Source organism: Fusarium odoratissimum, assembly GCF_000260195.1.
Source record: "Fusarium odoratissimum NRRL 54006 unplaced genomic scaffold supercont1.1, whole genome shotgun sequence".
Classification (NCBI taxonomy): Eukaryota; Fungi; Ascomycota; class Sordariomycetes; order Hypocreales; family Nectriaceae; genus Fusarium; species Fusarium odoratissimum.
In genome coordinates this window covers 1113424-1128794 of record NW_022158687.1, presented here as the reverse complement: position 1 = coordinate 1128794, position 15371 = coordinate 1113424, and the positions used below count along the sequence as shown (strand labels likewise).

The 15371-nt window shown below is 49.7% G+C and overlaps 7 protein-coding genes across 7 annotated transcripts; 3 read left to right on the top strand and 4 right to left on the bottom strand.

Annotated features, from left to right (window-relative positions):
• Window positions 1-122: 122 nt before the first annotated feature.
• On the top strand, window positions 123-3016 carry FOIG_00404 (uncharacterized protein). The gene is made up of 2 exons (XM_031196529.1): window positions 123-1975; window positions 2028-3016. The coding sequence occupies exons 1-2, from the start codon at window positions 410-412 to the stop codon at window positions 2778-2780; spliced, it is 2319 nt and encodes a 772-aa protein (XP_031072296.1). The 5' UTR covers window positions 123-409; the 3' UTR covers window positions 2781-3016.
• Window positions 3017-3219: 203 nt separating this feature from the next.
• Window positions 3220-4563, top strand: FOIG_00403 (uncharacterized protein). Its single transcript, XM_031196528.1, has 3 exons — window positions 3220-3796; window positions 3850-3942; window positions 3992-4563. The coding sequence occupies exons 1-3, from the start codon at window positions 3364-3366 to the stop codon at window positions 4192-4194; spliced, it is 729 nt and encodes a 242-aa protein (XP_031072295.1). The 5' UTR covers window positions 3220-3363; the 3' UTR covers window positions 4195-4563.
• On the bottom strand, window positions 4179-5988 carry FOIG_00402 (uncharacterized protein). The gene is made up of 3 exons (XM_031196527.1): window positions 5532-5988; window positions 4641-5476; window positions 4179-4584 (listed from the first exon to the last, which is right to left on the bottom strand). Exons 1-3 carry the CDS (start codon window positions 5627-5629, stop codon window positions 4547-4549), a joined length of 972 nt encoding a protein of 323 aa, XP_031072294.1. The 5' UTR covers window positions 5630-5988; the 3' UTR covers window positions 4179-4546.
• Window positions 5989-6322: 334 nt separating this feature from the next.
• On the bottom strand, window positions 6323-8269 carry FOIG_00401 (uncharacterized protein). The gene is made up of 2 exons (XM_031196526.1): window positions 7869-8269; window positions 6323-7821 (listed from the first exon to the last, which is right to left on the bottom strand). Exons 1-2 carry the CDS (start codon window positions 8020-8022, stop codon window positions 6638-6640), a joined length of 1338 nt encoding a protein of 445 aa, XP_031072293.1. The 5' UTR covers window positions 8023-8269; the 3' UTR covers window positions 6323-6637.
• A 354-nt stretch (window positions 8270-8623) lies between these two features.
• On the bottom strand, window positions 8624-10121 carry FOIG_00400 (uncharacterized protein; the record flags this gene model as incomplete). The annotated part of the gene is made up of 2 exons (XM_031196525.1): window positions 8624-9468; window positions 9515-10121. The coding sequence occupies 2 exons, from the start codon at window positions 10119-10121 to the stop codon at window positions 8624-8626; spliced, it is 1452 nt and encodes a 483-aa protein (XP_031072292.1).
• A 1550-nt stretch (window positions 10122-11671) lies between these two features.
• FOIG_00399 (uncharacterized protein) lies at window positions 11672-12838 on the top strand. The gene is made up of 2 exons (XM_031196524.1): window positions 11672-11832; window positions 11887-12838. Exons 1-2 carry the CDS (start codon window positions 11812-11814, stop codon window positions 12655-12657), a joined length of 792 nt encoding a protein of 263 aa, XP_031072291.1. The 5' UTR covers window positions 11672-11811; the 3' UTR covers window positions 12658-12838.
• Window positions 12839-12889: 51 nt separating this feature from the next.
• FOIG_00398 (O-acetylhomoserine (thiol)-lyase) lies at window positions 12890-14591 on the bottom strand (the record flags this gene model as incomplete). The annotated part of the gene is made up of 6 exons (XM_031196523.1): window positions 12890-13045; window positions 13096-13755; window positions 13808-14167; window positions 14217-14300; window positions 14372-14426; window positions 14542-14591. The coding sequence occupies 6 exons, from the start codon at window positions 14589-14591 to the stop codon at window positions 12890-12892; spliced, it is 1365 nt and encodes a 454-aa protein (XP_031072290.1).
• Window positions 14592-15371: the final 780 nt, after the last annotated feature.

The window sequence follows — 15371 nt, the reverse complement described above, 5'->3', positions numbered from 1 at the left end:
ATTATCACAGCCTGGTGATAAGTGTTGGTGGTTAGCTGTTTAGCGCATGGTATGGTGGCCTACCTAATCTGGAGCTGGACTGGAGCCCGGGGCGGACTGGCCTGGCCTGGTCTGATACGATTTTTTTTTGTCCCCCCATAACTTACGTCTCCATAATCCGCTGCCGCTACTGCAACACCACCTCAAGCTCATACTTCAACAACGGCATCTCCAACCTCCAGCCGAGCCAACCTCTTTGTCTCTTTTTTTACCTAAAAACTCTAAGAGATTCCCGATCTTCTAGTGACCCTATTCTGTTTCCTTTCTTCCCCTCTTCTCCTCCTCTCTTGCCTTACCGATCATCTTCCTGACCCCTCCTCTCCTCAAACTTTTTTTCTAAACACCCCACATTCCCCATTACTGATTCGATATGGGCGGCGTTGTCTCTGCATTCTCTAGTAGTAGCGGTGAAGACTCCGTCGCAGCGCGACAAGCTCTCGAGAAGCAACTTGCCGACAGGGAAGAAACCATCGCCGTCCTCGAGGAAGACCTCTCAAAGAAGGAGAAGGAATGCACAACAGTATCCAAAGATGCTGAGGATTTGAGGGAAAAGATCAAGGAGCTCGAGGCTCAGTCTTCTCTTGCCCTTGATGAGACTCACGCCCGTATCGCCATCTTGCAGGAAGAGTTGAAGAAGGGCGGTGACTCCTCCTCCGAGCAGCTCCGATCTACCAAGGAGTCTGCTGAGAAGAACGCCAAGGAGCTCGAGGATGCTAAGACCAGCCTGACTGCTACCGAAGAGAAGCTCAAGGGTCTGGAGCAGGAGAGGCAATCCATTGCCGATGAGCTCGCCAGCCTCAAGGCAGAGCTTGCTGAGGCCAAGGAGGCCCGCGAGGCCCTCGAGGCTGCTCTCACCAAGGAGATTGCTACTCTCAAGACACAGATCTCCGAGGCCGAGGAGAAGCATCAGACTCTTACCAAGGCCCACAGCACACTTGAGGAAGAGCTTGCTGCCGCTTCCAGCGCCGCTGAGCAAGGCAAGCAGGCTCTGACCGGTTCCGAAGACAAGTTCACCACCCTACAATCCAGCCACGCCAAGCTCGAGACCGACCTGGCCGCCGCCGTCACTGCCCTCGACGAGCAGAAGAAGGCCTTGGCCGGTTCCGAGGAGAAGTACGCCGCTCTCCAAGAGACACTCGACAAGCTCCAGGAGCAGTCCGACTCCCAGATCGCTACTGCCAAGAAGGACCTCGCCGAGGCTCAAGAGAAGACAAATGCTCTCCAACAAACACACAACAAGCACAAGGCCGACTCTGAGAACGAGTTGTCTGAACTCAAGAAGCAGCTCTCTGAGCTTGGTGACCTCCAGACAAAGTACGCTACTCTCGAGGAGACCAATAAGTCTCTTGAGAAGGAGCTTGCTGAGCTCAAGGAGAAGGTTGCTGACCTCGAGAAGACCAATGAGTCTCTCAAGAGCAACTCTTCTTCCGAGCTTGTCGCGGCTCAAAAGGATGCTGCTGAGTGGAAGGAGAAGCACGGTTCTCTTCAGTCTACACATGATGGTCTGTCCAAGGACCTTGAGACTGCTAAGAAGGATCTTGCTGCTGCCGAGGAGGCCCAGAAGAAGCTTACCGAGGACCACACCGCTGCCTTGACCAAGGCTCAGGGTGACTCATCTGCTGAATTGGAGAAGATCAAGAAGGAGGCTGCCGACCTTGAGGCCAAGCTCAAGTCTACTACCGACGAGCACGACGCCCTCAAGAAGGAACGTGATGAGCAAGCTGAGAAGCTCAAGACCGTCACCAGCGACCACGAGGCCATCCAGAAGAAGCAGGAGGAAACCGAGGCTAAGCTCAAGGCTGCCAATGAGGAGCGCGAGTCTGTCGAGAAGCAGCTCAACGAGAAGACATCAAAGCTTGCCGAGCTCGAGAAGGAAATCGAGGAGGCCAAGGCCCAGGTTGCCAAGGCCGAGGAAGACCTGAAGGCTTCCCAAGCGGTAAATACTCACCATGATTACATACCTATTAAAGGCGCTAACATTTGCATAGGAGAAGAAGGAGCTTGAGGCCAGGATCGCCGATCTTGAGTCCAGCGCCAAGAACTCCCAGGAGTCTGAGTCTGGTTTGAACGCCAAGCTCAAGGAGGCTGAGGACAAGGTCAAGAGCCTCGAGTCTGATGCCGCCAAGGCTAAGGAGTCTGAATCTTCACTGAAGTCCAAGGCCGAGGAGGCCGAGGCTAAGGCCAAGGAGACTGAAGCGTCATTGAAGTCTAAGGCTGATGAGGCCGAGGCTAAGGTTGCTGCCCTCGAGGCTGACGCAAAGAAGGCTCAAGATTCCGAGTCTGCTCTTAAGAAGCAGCTCGAGGAAGCCCAGGCTGCTACCGAATCTGAGAAGAAGTCTTCCGCCGATAAGACCAAGTCCCTTGAGGACGAACTCAAGGAGCTCAAGGAGAAGTTCGCCAAGTCTGAGGAGGCCGCTAAGAAGGTCGAAGCTCTTGAGAAGGAGAAGGCCGATGCCGTCGCCAAGGCTGAGTCCCTGCAGAAGGAGGCAGATGAAAAGACCAAGACCCTGGAGGCCGAGAAGAAGGCCGCTGAGGAGAAGGCTGCTGCTCTGGAGAAGGAGAAGGCCGATGCCGAGGAGAAAACAAAGACAGCACAGTCCGCCTTCAGCAACGCCCTTGAGAAGGTCAAGACCATCCAGGGCGAGAAGAAGGAGGCTCTCGAGAAGGTCAAGGCCCTCGAGGCCGAGGTCAAGGAGCTCAAGGAGAAGAGCGCCACAACCAACGGCACATCTGAGGCTTGAGGGAAAGGGATTTCTTTGTCAAATGGGAAGGGATAATGCTGCTGATGAGACCAAAAAGTGTTTGTTATACGATCTGTGACGCTGGATGAACTGAAATGTCTGATTCATATCACGGGAAACGAAGGAGTGGACTTATGCGTCTTTGATGAACTCGATACCCAAATAAATAGTTTTTAGAAGAGCGTAATTTAGATGAGCGTCTATGCCACTCTTTTTCATGCCAACTTCGTTTTCCCCCTTACTTACATTGTGAGACATTGAGGGGTATGTTCTTGTGTCGGTGGAACAAGATGTGTTGCGGATGTCAAAATGAAGACATTGCATATACAAAGCAGTCGAGTACGACAATTAAAAGCTTCAAAGTAGTATTGATTGTTTAACGTGAATACCAATTGACTACTTATTCAATCTCAGCATGTCTTGATATCAAGCTTAGAAGCTCTCAACTGTGGCTGCGTCATCCCAAGCCACACCCGCACATTTCCCCCATCTGATTGGCCCACTTGTTCTCTCCTCCAGCACCAAAAACGTCACAATGTCAACCTCTATCTAACCTCACCTCTCACAACCTCCACCGCCCAAAATGCGCTTCACCTTCGAAACCAGCGCTATTCTCGCGCTCTTCCCTCTGGCTCTCGCCGACTCTTTAACCCTCTATCTCCCCTCCAATCCCAACCCCTTCAGCATCCCCGCCAACACGCACGCCACGCTCTCCTCCGCAGGTGTCCACTTCTCCGCGCCGCTGTCCTCCGCCAACACTTTTGTCTTTCACAACGTCACGCCTGGCTCGTACCTTGCTGATGTTCACTGTCCGACTGACGCGTTTCATCCGCTGAGGATTGATGTTCAGCTTGCGGAGGATGGGGAGGAGGGAATTGTCAGGGCGTGGGAGACGTATCGGGGCAATGACTGGGGGAATAAGGGGGAGGTTGTGCAGGTGAAGGAGGGGAGTAAGGGACGAGGTTTTGAGTTGCGGGCTATTGGGGGAAAGAATTACTTTATGGAGAGGCCGCAGTGTGAGTCTCGGTTTTCAATTCTCCGTGAACTGATCAGCGCTAACATATAGCAGTCTCGGTCTTTGCTATCCTCAAGAACCCCATGATCCTTATGGCTCTCGTCAGTCTGGTTCTCATGGTGGGCATGCCGAAGCTCATGGACAGCAGTATGTATCCGTTCACCCTCGCAAACAGATTTATACTAACAAGATCCAGTGGACCCTGAGATGCGCGCCGAGTTCGAGGCCCAGCGAAAGAACAGCCCCCTGAGCGCTGCCATGACCGGTCAGTCATCTGGTGACAACCCTCTTACCAACTTCGACATGGCTGCGTATCTCGCCGGTTCCAAGCCCAAGGAGAGCACCCCAGCCAACAATGGTGGTAACGGCAACACTAAGAACCAGGGCGTGAGACGGTAAATCTCGCACAGTTATTGGGTATATAATGACTACAAAAGTTGGATGGATACACAGCCCTGTGGGCATAGGCGGACGATAGAGAAGTAGATTATGAGATATGGCATTGTATGCATTTAGCAATGATCATTATTCCGTTGAACCTCCCCTCATCAGTTCGTTGTAGAGGTATAAAACTTAGTTAGCTACTAGTCACGGCGTAGTTACGCACAGCCTATTGTCATCATATCCTCGTTCCATACCCAATTCCTGCCCTGCCCAAAAAATCTCAAAGCAAAACCAATTTCGAGCGCAAGTCGGAAATATCACACTGAAACTCCTCTTCAGCAAATCCATGCAGAACGTATGACGCTCCTTAGTCACCGCCATCATCGCCGAAATCAGCACCATCCTCTGTAACGATAGTTAGCGAGCTGTTAGATTCAAGGAGAGTTGAAATGGAAACTTACCGAAACCATCCTGGTAGGCGTCTTGTTCATCGTTATCAAAAGAGTTTGCGATCATGGCACCACCAAGCAAACCAGCACCAGCACCGAGAGCAGCACCTCCCATCATGCCCATACCACCACCACCAGGTTTACGGCCACCACCACCAAAGCCGCCGCCATGAGGAGCTCCGTAACCAGGAGCGCCACCATAGCCACCGTAACCTCCCGGCGCGCCATAACCGCCGCCGTAGTGAGGTTGGGCGCCGTAGCCCATTGGAGGACCTTGTCCAGGATAGCCTTGGGGCTGTTGGCCGTAGTACTGTTGTTGGGGATAACCACCTCCGTAGCCACCCTGCGAGCCGCCGTAACCACCGGCACCGCCTTGTTGGTGGCCTCCAGCCATCTGCTTGCCCTTGCCGAGCAACTTGCCTAAGAATCCACCACCGCTCTTAGCACCACGTTCTCTAGGGGGAAGTTCCGTGGGATAAGAACTGCCCCCTTGTTGTTGAGGGTACGGGCTGTTGTTCTGGGGGTAGGGACTGTTGCTCTGAGGGTATGGACTATTTGATGCTCCGTATCCCGCAGGAACATCTGGACCACCAGGACCACTACGAGCGCGGGCGTCTTCCTCGGCCTGTAGCTTCGCAGCTAGCTTAGCGTCTTCATCTTCGGAAGGACCACCAGCCGACTGATCGCGATGGCCCTCGTAGGGGTTCTTCTTGGTGTCTGTAGGGATGGGCGCATTGCCTTGGTCGTATCCGGGAGGAGGGCCGGCGGGCGCGGCATCATCAGCTGGAAAGACGGGAGCAGTGGGCTTTTCCCATTGCGATTGTTTTGTGTAAATGTTGACGTAGAACCTGTAATTCGCATGTTAGCGACGCTGCGCGCGCGTGGACAAAGTCAAGTTCTTACCATTCCTTGTATTGTTCGTTCCATCGCACGGCCCATCCGGCAGGAACCTCGGGGGCCTTAGGAGGAGGCGGACCAGACGGGGGAGCAAAGTCGGCCATCGAAGTAGGATTTGAAAAGTACACGATCGATGAAGATGTTGTTATAGAGTGCAACAACGATGTTGTGCGAGAAATTTGTGGTAGGTCGACGTCTGAGGAATTAACAAGAGTCGATGATGTAGCGGGTGGGTATAAGTAGGTCGTGTAGTACAAGGAACAAGTAAGGTCAAGGTAAAGAGGGGAAGTTTAATATCGAGATCAAGACGTGAGAGCCAAGGATAAGGTAAGTTAAGGCTAAAGCTAAGACTACGAGGGACTATTTAAGCACATTACCTATCTCCCTTGGCAATCTGGCACCTGCCACTTGTGACCTTGAATGTTTCGCGTCAACGCCACTTGGAGAAGCAACATGAGTTTGGATCTGGAGCTGGAGGGGCAATCACCGAAACCCCGGTTGCCCCTCCCCCAACATGCGAAGCACAGGTGACGCCATTGGTGCAAGAGCTGTCATGTAGAAAGCACAGCCACCTTGTCCGCGGCTTCCTCGTCCGGTCTCCGACCAAGCCTTCCATTCATTAGCGACTGACTCTAGAAGCACCCAAATAGCAGTGAACGATATGGGTAGATGAGTGACATGCGCCAAGGTGGCCTAAAATTACAGCTGCAGTTACAATTACAGTGCGTTCTGCAGGTCACGTCTTGGAGTTGCTTGCGCATGCATGCATTGATGATCCTGGAACAGCTTAGCTCTCTCTCGGATTTTAAACGGTTATTCAGTGTTATGCCACTCAAGTGCTGCGCAAAGACGACAACCTATGCATAGGCTGCCTCACGGCATTTTCCTCCAGATTCCAAAATCTTAATCGTATTTAGCCCGCGGCTTCCAGAAAGCTTCATTATAGCATACGCCACGAATGACGCAGACAGTGGCGATCGCTTGCTGTGGCGGTGCACCATAGCTTCAAGTCAATCGATGTCCTGCCTGAGAAGGGTTCCACTATCATTCTCCATGATCCGAACACGATCCAACACATCAATCCCTTTTCCGAAAAGTGCCTGATAATTCCATTACTCGCCCGCCAAGCCTTCTCTGTCATCCTCCTCCGGCGGTGGATTTCTATTCGTCCAAGGCTCAAAAAACTTGGAAGTCCTGGATAAGCCTCCAATGGTCTCCCATATCAATAGGAAAGCAAACAGAGCCATGATAACGAACATGAAGCTCTCTGCATTGAGATGGTTATGTGACTCAGGGATGACGACGAGAATGATCGCAATTATCAACCTCATACTGATTCGTGTCGTCTGTCCCATGAATAGAGTGCACTCACCTTCGACCCGGTATAACATCCCGTAAACCCAGAGGCAAAACATGCCAACTCCAAGCCCTCCACCGAGAAGCCAACGCTGCCCGTCTTCAAACTCTTCAATCGCTGTGCTCGCAGCTGCGATGTGGCCTCCGATGAGAAACGATGCTGATAGAGGTAGATGCAAGAGAAAGAAGCCAAAGGCTGTCCAGGCAGATCGTCGAATCGGATGTGTTGCTTGAATACTGCCATCGCCACTGGAATAGACCCAGTTCAGCACGAACGCAATAATCAGCGTGCAGACAGCCTTTGCGTACCCTGAAGTCAAGCCAATGCCTGTCTTATTGCCAACAATGATGCTGTACACAAACTCGCCGAGAATGATGATGAAGAAAGCGCCCATTCGGTCAATCTCGTGCGCAATGTCAACAGCAGTACTGTAAGTCAGATGTAGCTTGGCCTTGATCCAGGGACTCAGAGTAAGCGCCCATGTCGCCTCTTGATAGAAGATGCCCACGGCGACGATGGCGGCTTTTGCGCGAATGCTTATGTCCTCAAGGAAGAGCGGGATGGTGATTAGAAGACCGACAAACATGAAACCAGCCATGATCCGAGCCTGTGTGCGGTGCTGATACGCTGCGAAAGAGGTGACGAGGAAAACATTGAGGGTAGTGAAGCGGGCTACGAGGTATGCTCCAGCAGTAGTCCGCATCGCTGTAATATCCTCATCTGCATCGTTGGCATTGTTCGCATACAGCACCAGAAGCGCCATGACCCAAAGAATAACAAGTCGCTGCAGTAAATCATCGGTATAATATGAGTTCATGATCTCGCGGAGATCAGCCCAGATATGCCATGCCGGCGCAAAGATGAGTATGTACTTTGCCAGATGAGCGCCATCAGGATGCTCAGCAAGCTCATCGCTGAAGTTGGCGACAATCGCCACATCTACAGAGTGTAAGTCAAGGCCTGAACGATAGCATGGAGATACCTACATAAGAGATCCAGGAACAGCTCGAAGCGACCAGCCTGGCGCTCCTCCTCTTTCTCCTTGATAAGTTGCCCCTTGTAGAACCATTGCAACGCCCTCGGCTTCTTGACCAGGAAGCAATCTGCTTTGGAGTGTTCTTGGAGCTCGTTACAGTTCATCTTGCTTCAACGGAAATTGAAAGATGGGTGGGAGACAAGAATGAGGAGGAGGCTCTATTTGTATGATTGCTAAGATGGATAGAGATTTTGACCTTTGTTTCAGCCGCGTCTAGTTGATGAGGGAGAGCTGACTGGACTATTACCAAGCCATGCGCATGCAGCTATTTTATGGTGGTTGGTTGAAGCTGAAAGCTTGAGTGCTACACCTCCCAACGACATCATTCTTTACACTGAAAAGAGTGGTATTCAGACTAGGAAATAGACTTAGAAATATGCTTGATTTCCTCGTATTTTGAGGCTTTGTAATCATTGTTTATTCTTCCAATTTGTTCCTGAGCTCAAGTGGCTGAAGCTATTCTAGACTGTCTTATGCCACTAACACCCAAGGGTCGGCCGCCTGGTGTTGATCCCCCGCCCTCTCACGTTCCACCAACCACTGAGTCTTGACCTATCCTGCGATGACATTCGGATCATATTCTCCGTCGAGACCCTACATTTGCTATACGAACTGAATCTGCATCTGGTAAAATACGGTAATCCCAAATTGCGATAGTACATTCGCATATCCTCCATCGGCATTATCCAAGCATATTGGTTGAAGCTAAAAGGTAACACTCTTCGACATCTCATTGACACGATCCATGAGTTCCTTCAATCTATCGTCATCTTCTCCTCCAATAACAAGCTCTGCTAAACTGCTCCCCTTTTCTTGGTCTTCATACCAGCTTATCACACACATACGACCGTCTTGAAACTCAGCCTTGAACATATCCAGAAACTCGTCGCGACGCTGTTGCACATCAGTAGAGAAGGATGATGCAATGTAAAGTTCTCGGTTTGTAAAATGTTTTCGTAGTAATCGCAGACAGCAAGAGCCTGTTGTGCGAACATTGAGATCAACCACGTGAAAGCCATCTGCGTCCTCAAGGGCATCTGCTCCTGCAGGACCAATGTACTCGTACGATCGAAGCCATTCCGATATCTGGTTCGTGAGCGTTTCAAATTTGAGTCGCAACTCGCTCTGTTGGCGGTAGTCGATTGTACTTCCAACCCAAGCTGTACCATCTTGAATCATCTGTTTGGACACTCCTAGAAATACTGGTTCTTGCCCCTTCTTGTTGTTAAAAACCGTCATTCCATAGTCACCAATTGGATTTTGTATCATGTCTGAAAGAAGCATTGTTGCGGGCTCGAGATGCGAGTTATCCGCGTTGACAGAGGAGAGTAACCGGCCGAGAAACCCCTTTCCCAGGTTATCAATAATCTTTTGCCGTTCCTCCTCAGTCTTGGCAATGAACGTCCCTGCACCACCAAATGTTGCTTGGTTCTTGAGCACGAATGGAAGGGGGTGAGACTTGAGTGCGTCGTATATTCGCTGACTGCTCTTTGAGCCATGTTCCCCTGTTACCAGTACAGTCTCCTGGAATAACGAAGCTGTCAAGACCACTGCCTGTGCAAGGAGCGCAACATGATTGCGCATCTGTAGGGATACCTTTGACTGTTATGATGACACACTTCGGTGTAGGAAGACCAGAGTCTGCCAAGGCACGCTTCGAGTTAAGGAACCAATGTGTCTCGAGTGGAACGACGTTGCTGTGTCTCTCTAAACTATCATGAACGACTTCACAGGCGAGTAAGTCAATTTCAGTCTCGTTGATAGGGATCGAATCAGGTCCCTCACAAAAGACAGGTTGTAACCGTTGACAATCGGGAAGTGTCGCCGACGTCTTGGCGACCTGTTTCCGATCATGGTCTCTCTTCTTTGAGTCTCCGTCCATATAGAAGAAGATGACTGGCGCTGTGCCACATACGAAAGCGCCCCGTTGATTTACGAGTGACAGATGCTTGATGGCCGTTGCTGAATCCTCCTTCTCTGTACGTGACCCCTTACTGCTTGTAAAGGGGCCACCCTGGTAGATGTATTTGTGGTTAGGGGTAATCTTGGAACTCGGTGGTACCAGAGCGCTGAAACTACTGAGTACTTGGCCAATTCGTTTGTTGCGGTATTCAGATCCAGCTTGGCGGTAATGGTCATTAAGAGTCGTGTCCAGTACCGCTTTAGGTAGCTGTATATCTGTCGTCTTATGTGTGACTTTCATCTTGAAAGTGGTTAATCATGGGGTCTGGCTATTTTTTACTGTTGTTCCACAGCCGATAGACGCCTCTATATGTACTCTATGGAGTCTTACGTCCAACGTTGATCTATTATCAGTCTTACGATAGATCTAAGGGGTAGCTCCCTCCCGCGTGTGGGGGCTTGGTGATCATTAACAGCTTGTGTAATGGTTCATTCTACCATGATGTCGAATTCTCTCAGATCTGGAAGCGATATCACAGGGCGGCTTTTGTACAGGAGATATCATTATCTCGAGAGGAAAACATATATGGATATTTTGTGGCGTCAGAATTCCGCATATGTGATCAACTTCAATATTAACCACTGCGAGTACTCTAGCTAAAGTGAAGTAGTTTGGCAAGTAATTGCAATAGCTTAGCGAAGGACGCAAGGGCTAGCCAGCTGCAGGCTGCTTGGAATTCCTGTATCCTGGTCCCTCGATACCAGACTCATGGGGCCAAAAGTACGCGTTTATAAGATCGACAAACTCATGATGAATTCGAACTTTCTTATAATCCTCTGACTTGTCACAGTGTCAAGGGAGATCTAATAGTACGTAAGTGGTATGTCTATACTAACACTTGTCAAAATAGTATGCTGACGTTGATATGGTTGCGCCTATCACGGCTCAGCAGCCCCCAAGCGACTTCGTCAAGTTTTAGAGCTGGCCAGATCACTAAAGTGCCTTTTTTATACAAGTTACGAGACTAAAGTCTTGCTCCTTGCTCCATTCAATTCGTTCACTCTTAGCTCGAAGTATCTTATTCGTCCTCCTAGTGTAGCTGGGTATCTTAGAATGATGGATGCTCGATGAAGCTACTGAGATCTTTGGACATATCCCAGTGGCTAATTTACATTCTTTTTTATAGTTTCACTAGAGTACAAAATGCTGGCCTCATTTTTCTTTTCATCTTGATCCCTCTTCGAAAAGCATTTCACTTATATTCCACACTCGCCTTGCCATGCTCATCATGCAGATAATTATGTTCACCCTTATGCATAGCTCTCGATTTCATGTCTTCGTAATTCTGCGTTATTCCGACTACCTGATGTCACGCGCTAATTGTTAAAGGGACATTTATACCCTTGTTATCATATTGGCATGAATCAACTATCCTCACACTCACATATCAGATATGATGGTTTTACTGTTGGCGACCGAAGCCCTGAGACGCCCGTGCCTATTACTATTTATCATGTCTTTTAGTCTCGTCAGTTTGTCAATCTCTCTTGATCTTGTGGCTGGTTACTGGAAAGCTGTCATTCTTCATTCTCAGACACGCCTTACTTACGTTGCTTATAAACGAGTTGACAGAAACAATACATTACTGTTTCTTTCAAGGGTTTGGTAGCCCCTAGGAAAGACATCATGTGGTTGATAGTCCTAGTTTGCTGCACCACCAAGCTCCTGCATCTTGGCACATACAGGGTAGCTTGGTTACCATGTCCCTGTTCGAAGGAATGACTCTCACTTATTAACAGTAGCTGCAGGCAGCTCAATACGTTTCAGTGCCTCAGGATGACGACTAAAATGATATGATCTTGAAGGAGTGGTCACGGGACTGTAGATCTCATCGTTGTGAACGTGAGTCACAACATCAGCATCCAACATACCAGACTGTGGCAAGTCTCATCTTGATGCTTGCATTCTTCATTTAGTATCCAGGAAAAAAATGGATTATTACTGCAAAAAGGTAAACGAAACCGTTCTACAGTCCATTGCGGAGTTAAACTAACTCATTCATCAGTCATGGCAGAGTGGCCATTTCATCGGGAGAGTAAAGAGCCACGATGAGCTCATCGAAAACGCTCGCAAACTCATTCAAGACTTTCAGAATGCCCGTTCAGAAATCGGCGATGACTTTCCATCTCTCGTCGAAACTGCCATTGAACTGGAAGAACTCGACAAGTCGGTCGCTCTCGTCCAACAAGAGGAGTCGCTTCGCACCGCAGCAGTGATCAGAGAGGTAAAGGGCACTATCAGGAGTGTCCACTACCAAAGCTGGGAAGCCGTTCGAGTAGTCGGGAAGAAGAAGAAGGCTGTAGAGAAGAATGGGCCGGACGCTATGATCCCAAAGAGATATATTCATTCATTCAGACCCATGCCCAAATGGGTTATCAGGACCAAGGATAACCTTGATAATGCTATCTTGTGTGCGCAGGTTGGAATCATCGGCAACGAAAAGGATGGGTTTTCTATTCGGCCTGAAAAAGTGTTTGAGATGAATGGAAAGGCGAAGGATGTTCTTGGTATTCACATGGTTCTTGCTTTGAGATTGTGGGATGAGCCTACTTGCATCGGTGGCCAGGGTACCTATCCTGACGATGAATCCAAGGGTGAGGGAGCTGGTCAGCATGGCACAGCGGTCGAAGGGATAGACGATGAGAAGCATGATGCAGAGGAGAGTTCTGTTTATGATAACATTACCCTCGACCAGGCGCGTGCTATGGCTGGTGAAGTCGGGGTGCAAGGTTGGACTGAAGCGGCCCGGTTACAACCTCGAAGAATGAAACGCTGAGGATAAGTTACGAGAAGGGACATAGTACCATCATCTGTTACACACAAGCAAGGAGGCATTTCTAGCAATATGGATATTCTTTTGTCATTCTTAAGCAAGCCCACAAGCCAATGGTATTGCACAATTTCATGATGAACAATATCGCTTTCTCTTCTCTCCAAGCTCCTAGTGGGTATTTAATAAAGCCATTCCAAATCATAGTCCCCTTTCAAACACTCAGTCTTGCGTCTCTCTAAGGGGCAAGAGGGGCCTCGGCCTCCTTGTCACCTACAGGGATATCCTTCTTCTCGCCCTTGGTGGTAGCATCAGCAGCAGCCTTGAAAGACTGCTCAAAGTCGGCGATGATGTCGTCAATGTGCTCGATACCGACCGAAATTCGGATCAAGTCCTGTTTTCGTTAGCAAGATGAACTCAAATCAAGTGTTAAGGATGACGTACCTCAGTGACACCGGAGCTGCGTTTCTCCTCATCAGAGAGCTGCTCATGAGTGGTGCTCCAGGGGTGAATAGCAAGTGTCTTGGCGTCACCGACATTGGCCAAGTTAGAAATAAGCTTGAAGCCATCAACAACCTCACTTCCAGCACCACCACCCTTAACGCCAAAGCTCAGAACACCACCGAAGCCTCTCTTGAGGTACTTCTTAGCCGTCTCATGGTAGGGGTGGCTCTCGAGACCAGGGTACGAAACCCAGCTGACATAGGGGCTCTTCTCAAGATATTGAGCAAGGGCGAGAGCGTTCTGGGCGTGACGCTCAGCGCGGAGACTGAGAGTCTCGAGACCGAGGAGGAGCTGTTGAGCGGCGAAGGGGTTGAGAGTTGAACCGAGATCACGGAGGATTTCGACTCGGGCGCGAATGATGAAGGTGATGTTGCCGAAGGTCTCGTAGAACTTGAGACCGTGGTATCCCTCAGAAGGCTCGTGGAATTGAGGGAATCGAGCAGCGTTCTTGCCCCAGTCGAACTTTCCGGAGTCAACGACGACACCGCCGATTGTGGTTCCATGGCCTCCAATCCACTTTGTGGCAGAATGAACGACAATATCAGCACCGTGATCGATAGGGCGGATGAAGTAGCCACCAGCACCGAAGGTGTTGTCGACCTAAAATAACCATCAACCCAGCGGACAGCCTAGTACAGAATTGTTGACTTACAATAACAGGAACACCCTTCTCATGAGCAGCCTTGGAAATAGCCTCCAGATCAGGAATGTTATACCTGGGGTTTCCAATACTCTCAACATAGACAGCCTTTGTCTTATCATCAATAGCAGCCGCAATGTCCTCAGGCTTGTCACCATCGACAAACTTGGTCTTGATGCCCAGACGAGGGAAGAAGACCTTGAATTGGTTGTAAGTGCCGCCGTAGAGGTTAGAAGTAGAGACGATGTTGTCGCCGGCTTGAGCGAGGGTGCTGATGGCGAGGAACTGAGCAGCCTGGCCTGATGAGGCAGCAAGGGCTGCGACACCGCCTTCGAGAGCTGCGATTCTCTTCTCGAAAACATCGACAGTTGGCTGGCTGTGTAAGTGGTGGGTTAAGCCGGGCTGGGAGTTGAGAACTCACGTTCATGATACGGCTGTAGATGTTGCCGAATTCCTTGAGACCAAAGAGCCGAGCTCCGTGAGCAGAGTCATCGAAGACATAGCTCTGAATACAGTGTTAGTGATTAATTCATGATGCGAGGCTATGAGAGCTCCAAGTAGCTTGTGAGAACATACGGTTGTAGCGTAGATAGGGACAGCTCGTGATTTGGTGGTAGGATCGACCTGAGCTCTGAAGGAAACGAGTTAGTTTAGTTCTTCCAAACAATTTTATTCCATCAACTGCAGCTGTATAGCAGTTGAAAAGTCCACCATCAGAGCCGAGGCGAATAAGGAATAAAACATACCCCGCGTGAAGCTGCAGTGTCTCAAAGTTCTTGCTAAGTTCCTCAGCCATGATGAATCCCGTTTCCGGTGTCAAAAGATCTAATCTATGTGAACAACAGGAGAATAAAGAGTAAACAAAACAACAATTCACAGATCAACCCATTCCCCTTTATACTCGCTCGCAACTCATCCAACATGCACTTTCAGGTGCTCTTATTCTTGTGCATCCAAGCCTCTTTGGGCATGGCTCACTAGGACCCCGCGTAGCACGCCATCGAGCTCCCCACGCTTTTGCTTGAGCTGTCTTTACTGTTTGAGAAAGCGAATGGCTTGATCGTCGTTTGACAGCTGCAAATGTATGTATTGTGCAATGACCGAGAACCGCCGAGAACCGTTTATGATTTGGTTTCTCGGCTGGAGATGAATTAATTACGTGTTTTGTATAATTAGTTGGGCTTGTCATGATGATGATATGCGGGGTTGATGAGTGCTACAGCGTATACGAGGACAGGAACTCGATTGGTTTCCAGAAAACAGATAAGCTTCTTACCTTTGCAGCAGAAAGAATGTCACGTAAACCAGATACAGGTGTATAGTCCAATCAGCTGAACGTGGTATTACACCTCCCACGCAATATATAACATCAGACGATATCGTCCTCAGCTCTCCATGTCCCCCACCATGACCCAAAGTCTAGGTCCAATGGTGCAATTACCACGCACTGCATTCCCATTCTCTTCTTCGACCGTAGCACAAGCGAAAAACTGACCGAGAAACATATCTCTTCAAGCCACCGACCGGCCCGTTCACCCGGCGCCGACTAGTATGAACGCCGACTACCTTACCTCAG

Bases quoted from the DNA above. Each gene is read 5' to 3' on its own strand.
- FOIG_00404 (XM_031196529.1), top strand. From the start codon at position 410: ATGGGCGGCGTTGTCTCTGCATTCTCTAGTAGTAGCGGTGAAGACTCC. The intron at 1,976-2,027 runs GTAAATACTCAC...ACATTTGCATAG, and splicing joins ACCTGAAGGCTTCCCAAGCG to GAGAAGAAGGAGCTTGAGGC.
- FOIG_00403 (XM_031196528.1), top strand. From the start codon at position 3,364: ATGCGCTTCACCTTCGAAACCAGCGCTATTCTCGCGCTCTTCCCTCTG. The intron at 3,797-3,849 runs GTGAGTCTCGGT...AACATATAGCAG, and splicing joins CTTTATGGAGAGGCCGCAGT to TCTCGGTCTTTGCTATCCTC. The intron at 3,943-3,991 runs GTATGTATCCGT...AACAAGATCCAG, and splicing joins GCCGAAGCTCATGGACAGCA to TGGACCCTGAGATGCGCGCC.
- FOIG_00402 (XM_031196527.1), bottom strand. From the start codon at position 5,629: ATGGCCGACTTTGCTCCCCCGTCTGGTCCGCCTCCTCCTAAGGCCCCC. The intron at 5,477-5,531 runs GTAAGAACTTGA...TGCGAATTACAG, and splicing joins AACGAACAATACAAGGAATG to GTTCTACGTCAACATTTACA. The intron at 4,585-4,640 runs GTAAGTTTCCAT...CTATCGTTACAG, and splicing joins CGCCTACCAGGATGGTTTCG to AGGATGGTGCTGATTTCGGC.
- FOIG_00401 (XM_031196526.1), bottom strand. From the start codon at position 8,022: ATGAACTGTAACGAGCTCCAAGAACACTCCAAAGCAGATTGCTTCCTG. The intron at 7,822-7,868 runs GTAGGTATCTCC...TACACTCTGTAG, and splicing joins GCTGTTCCTGGATCTCTTAT to ATGTGGCGATTGTCGCCAAC.
- FOIG_00399 (XM_031196524.1), top strand. From the start codon at position 11,812: ATGGATTATTACTGCAAAAAG. The intron at 11,833-11,886 runs GTAAACGAAACC...CTCATTCATCAG, and splicing joins TGGATTATTACTGCAAAAAG to TCATGGCAGAGTGGCCATTT.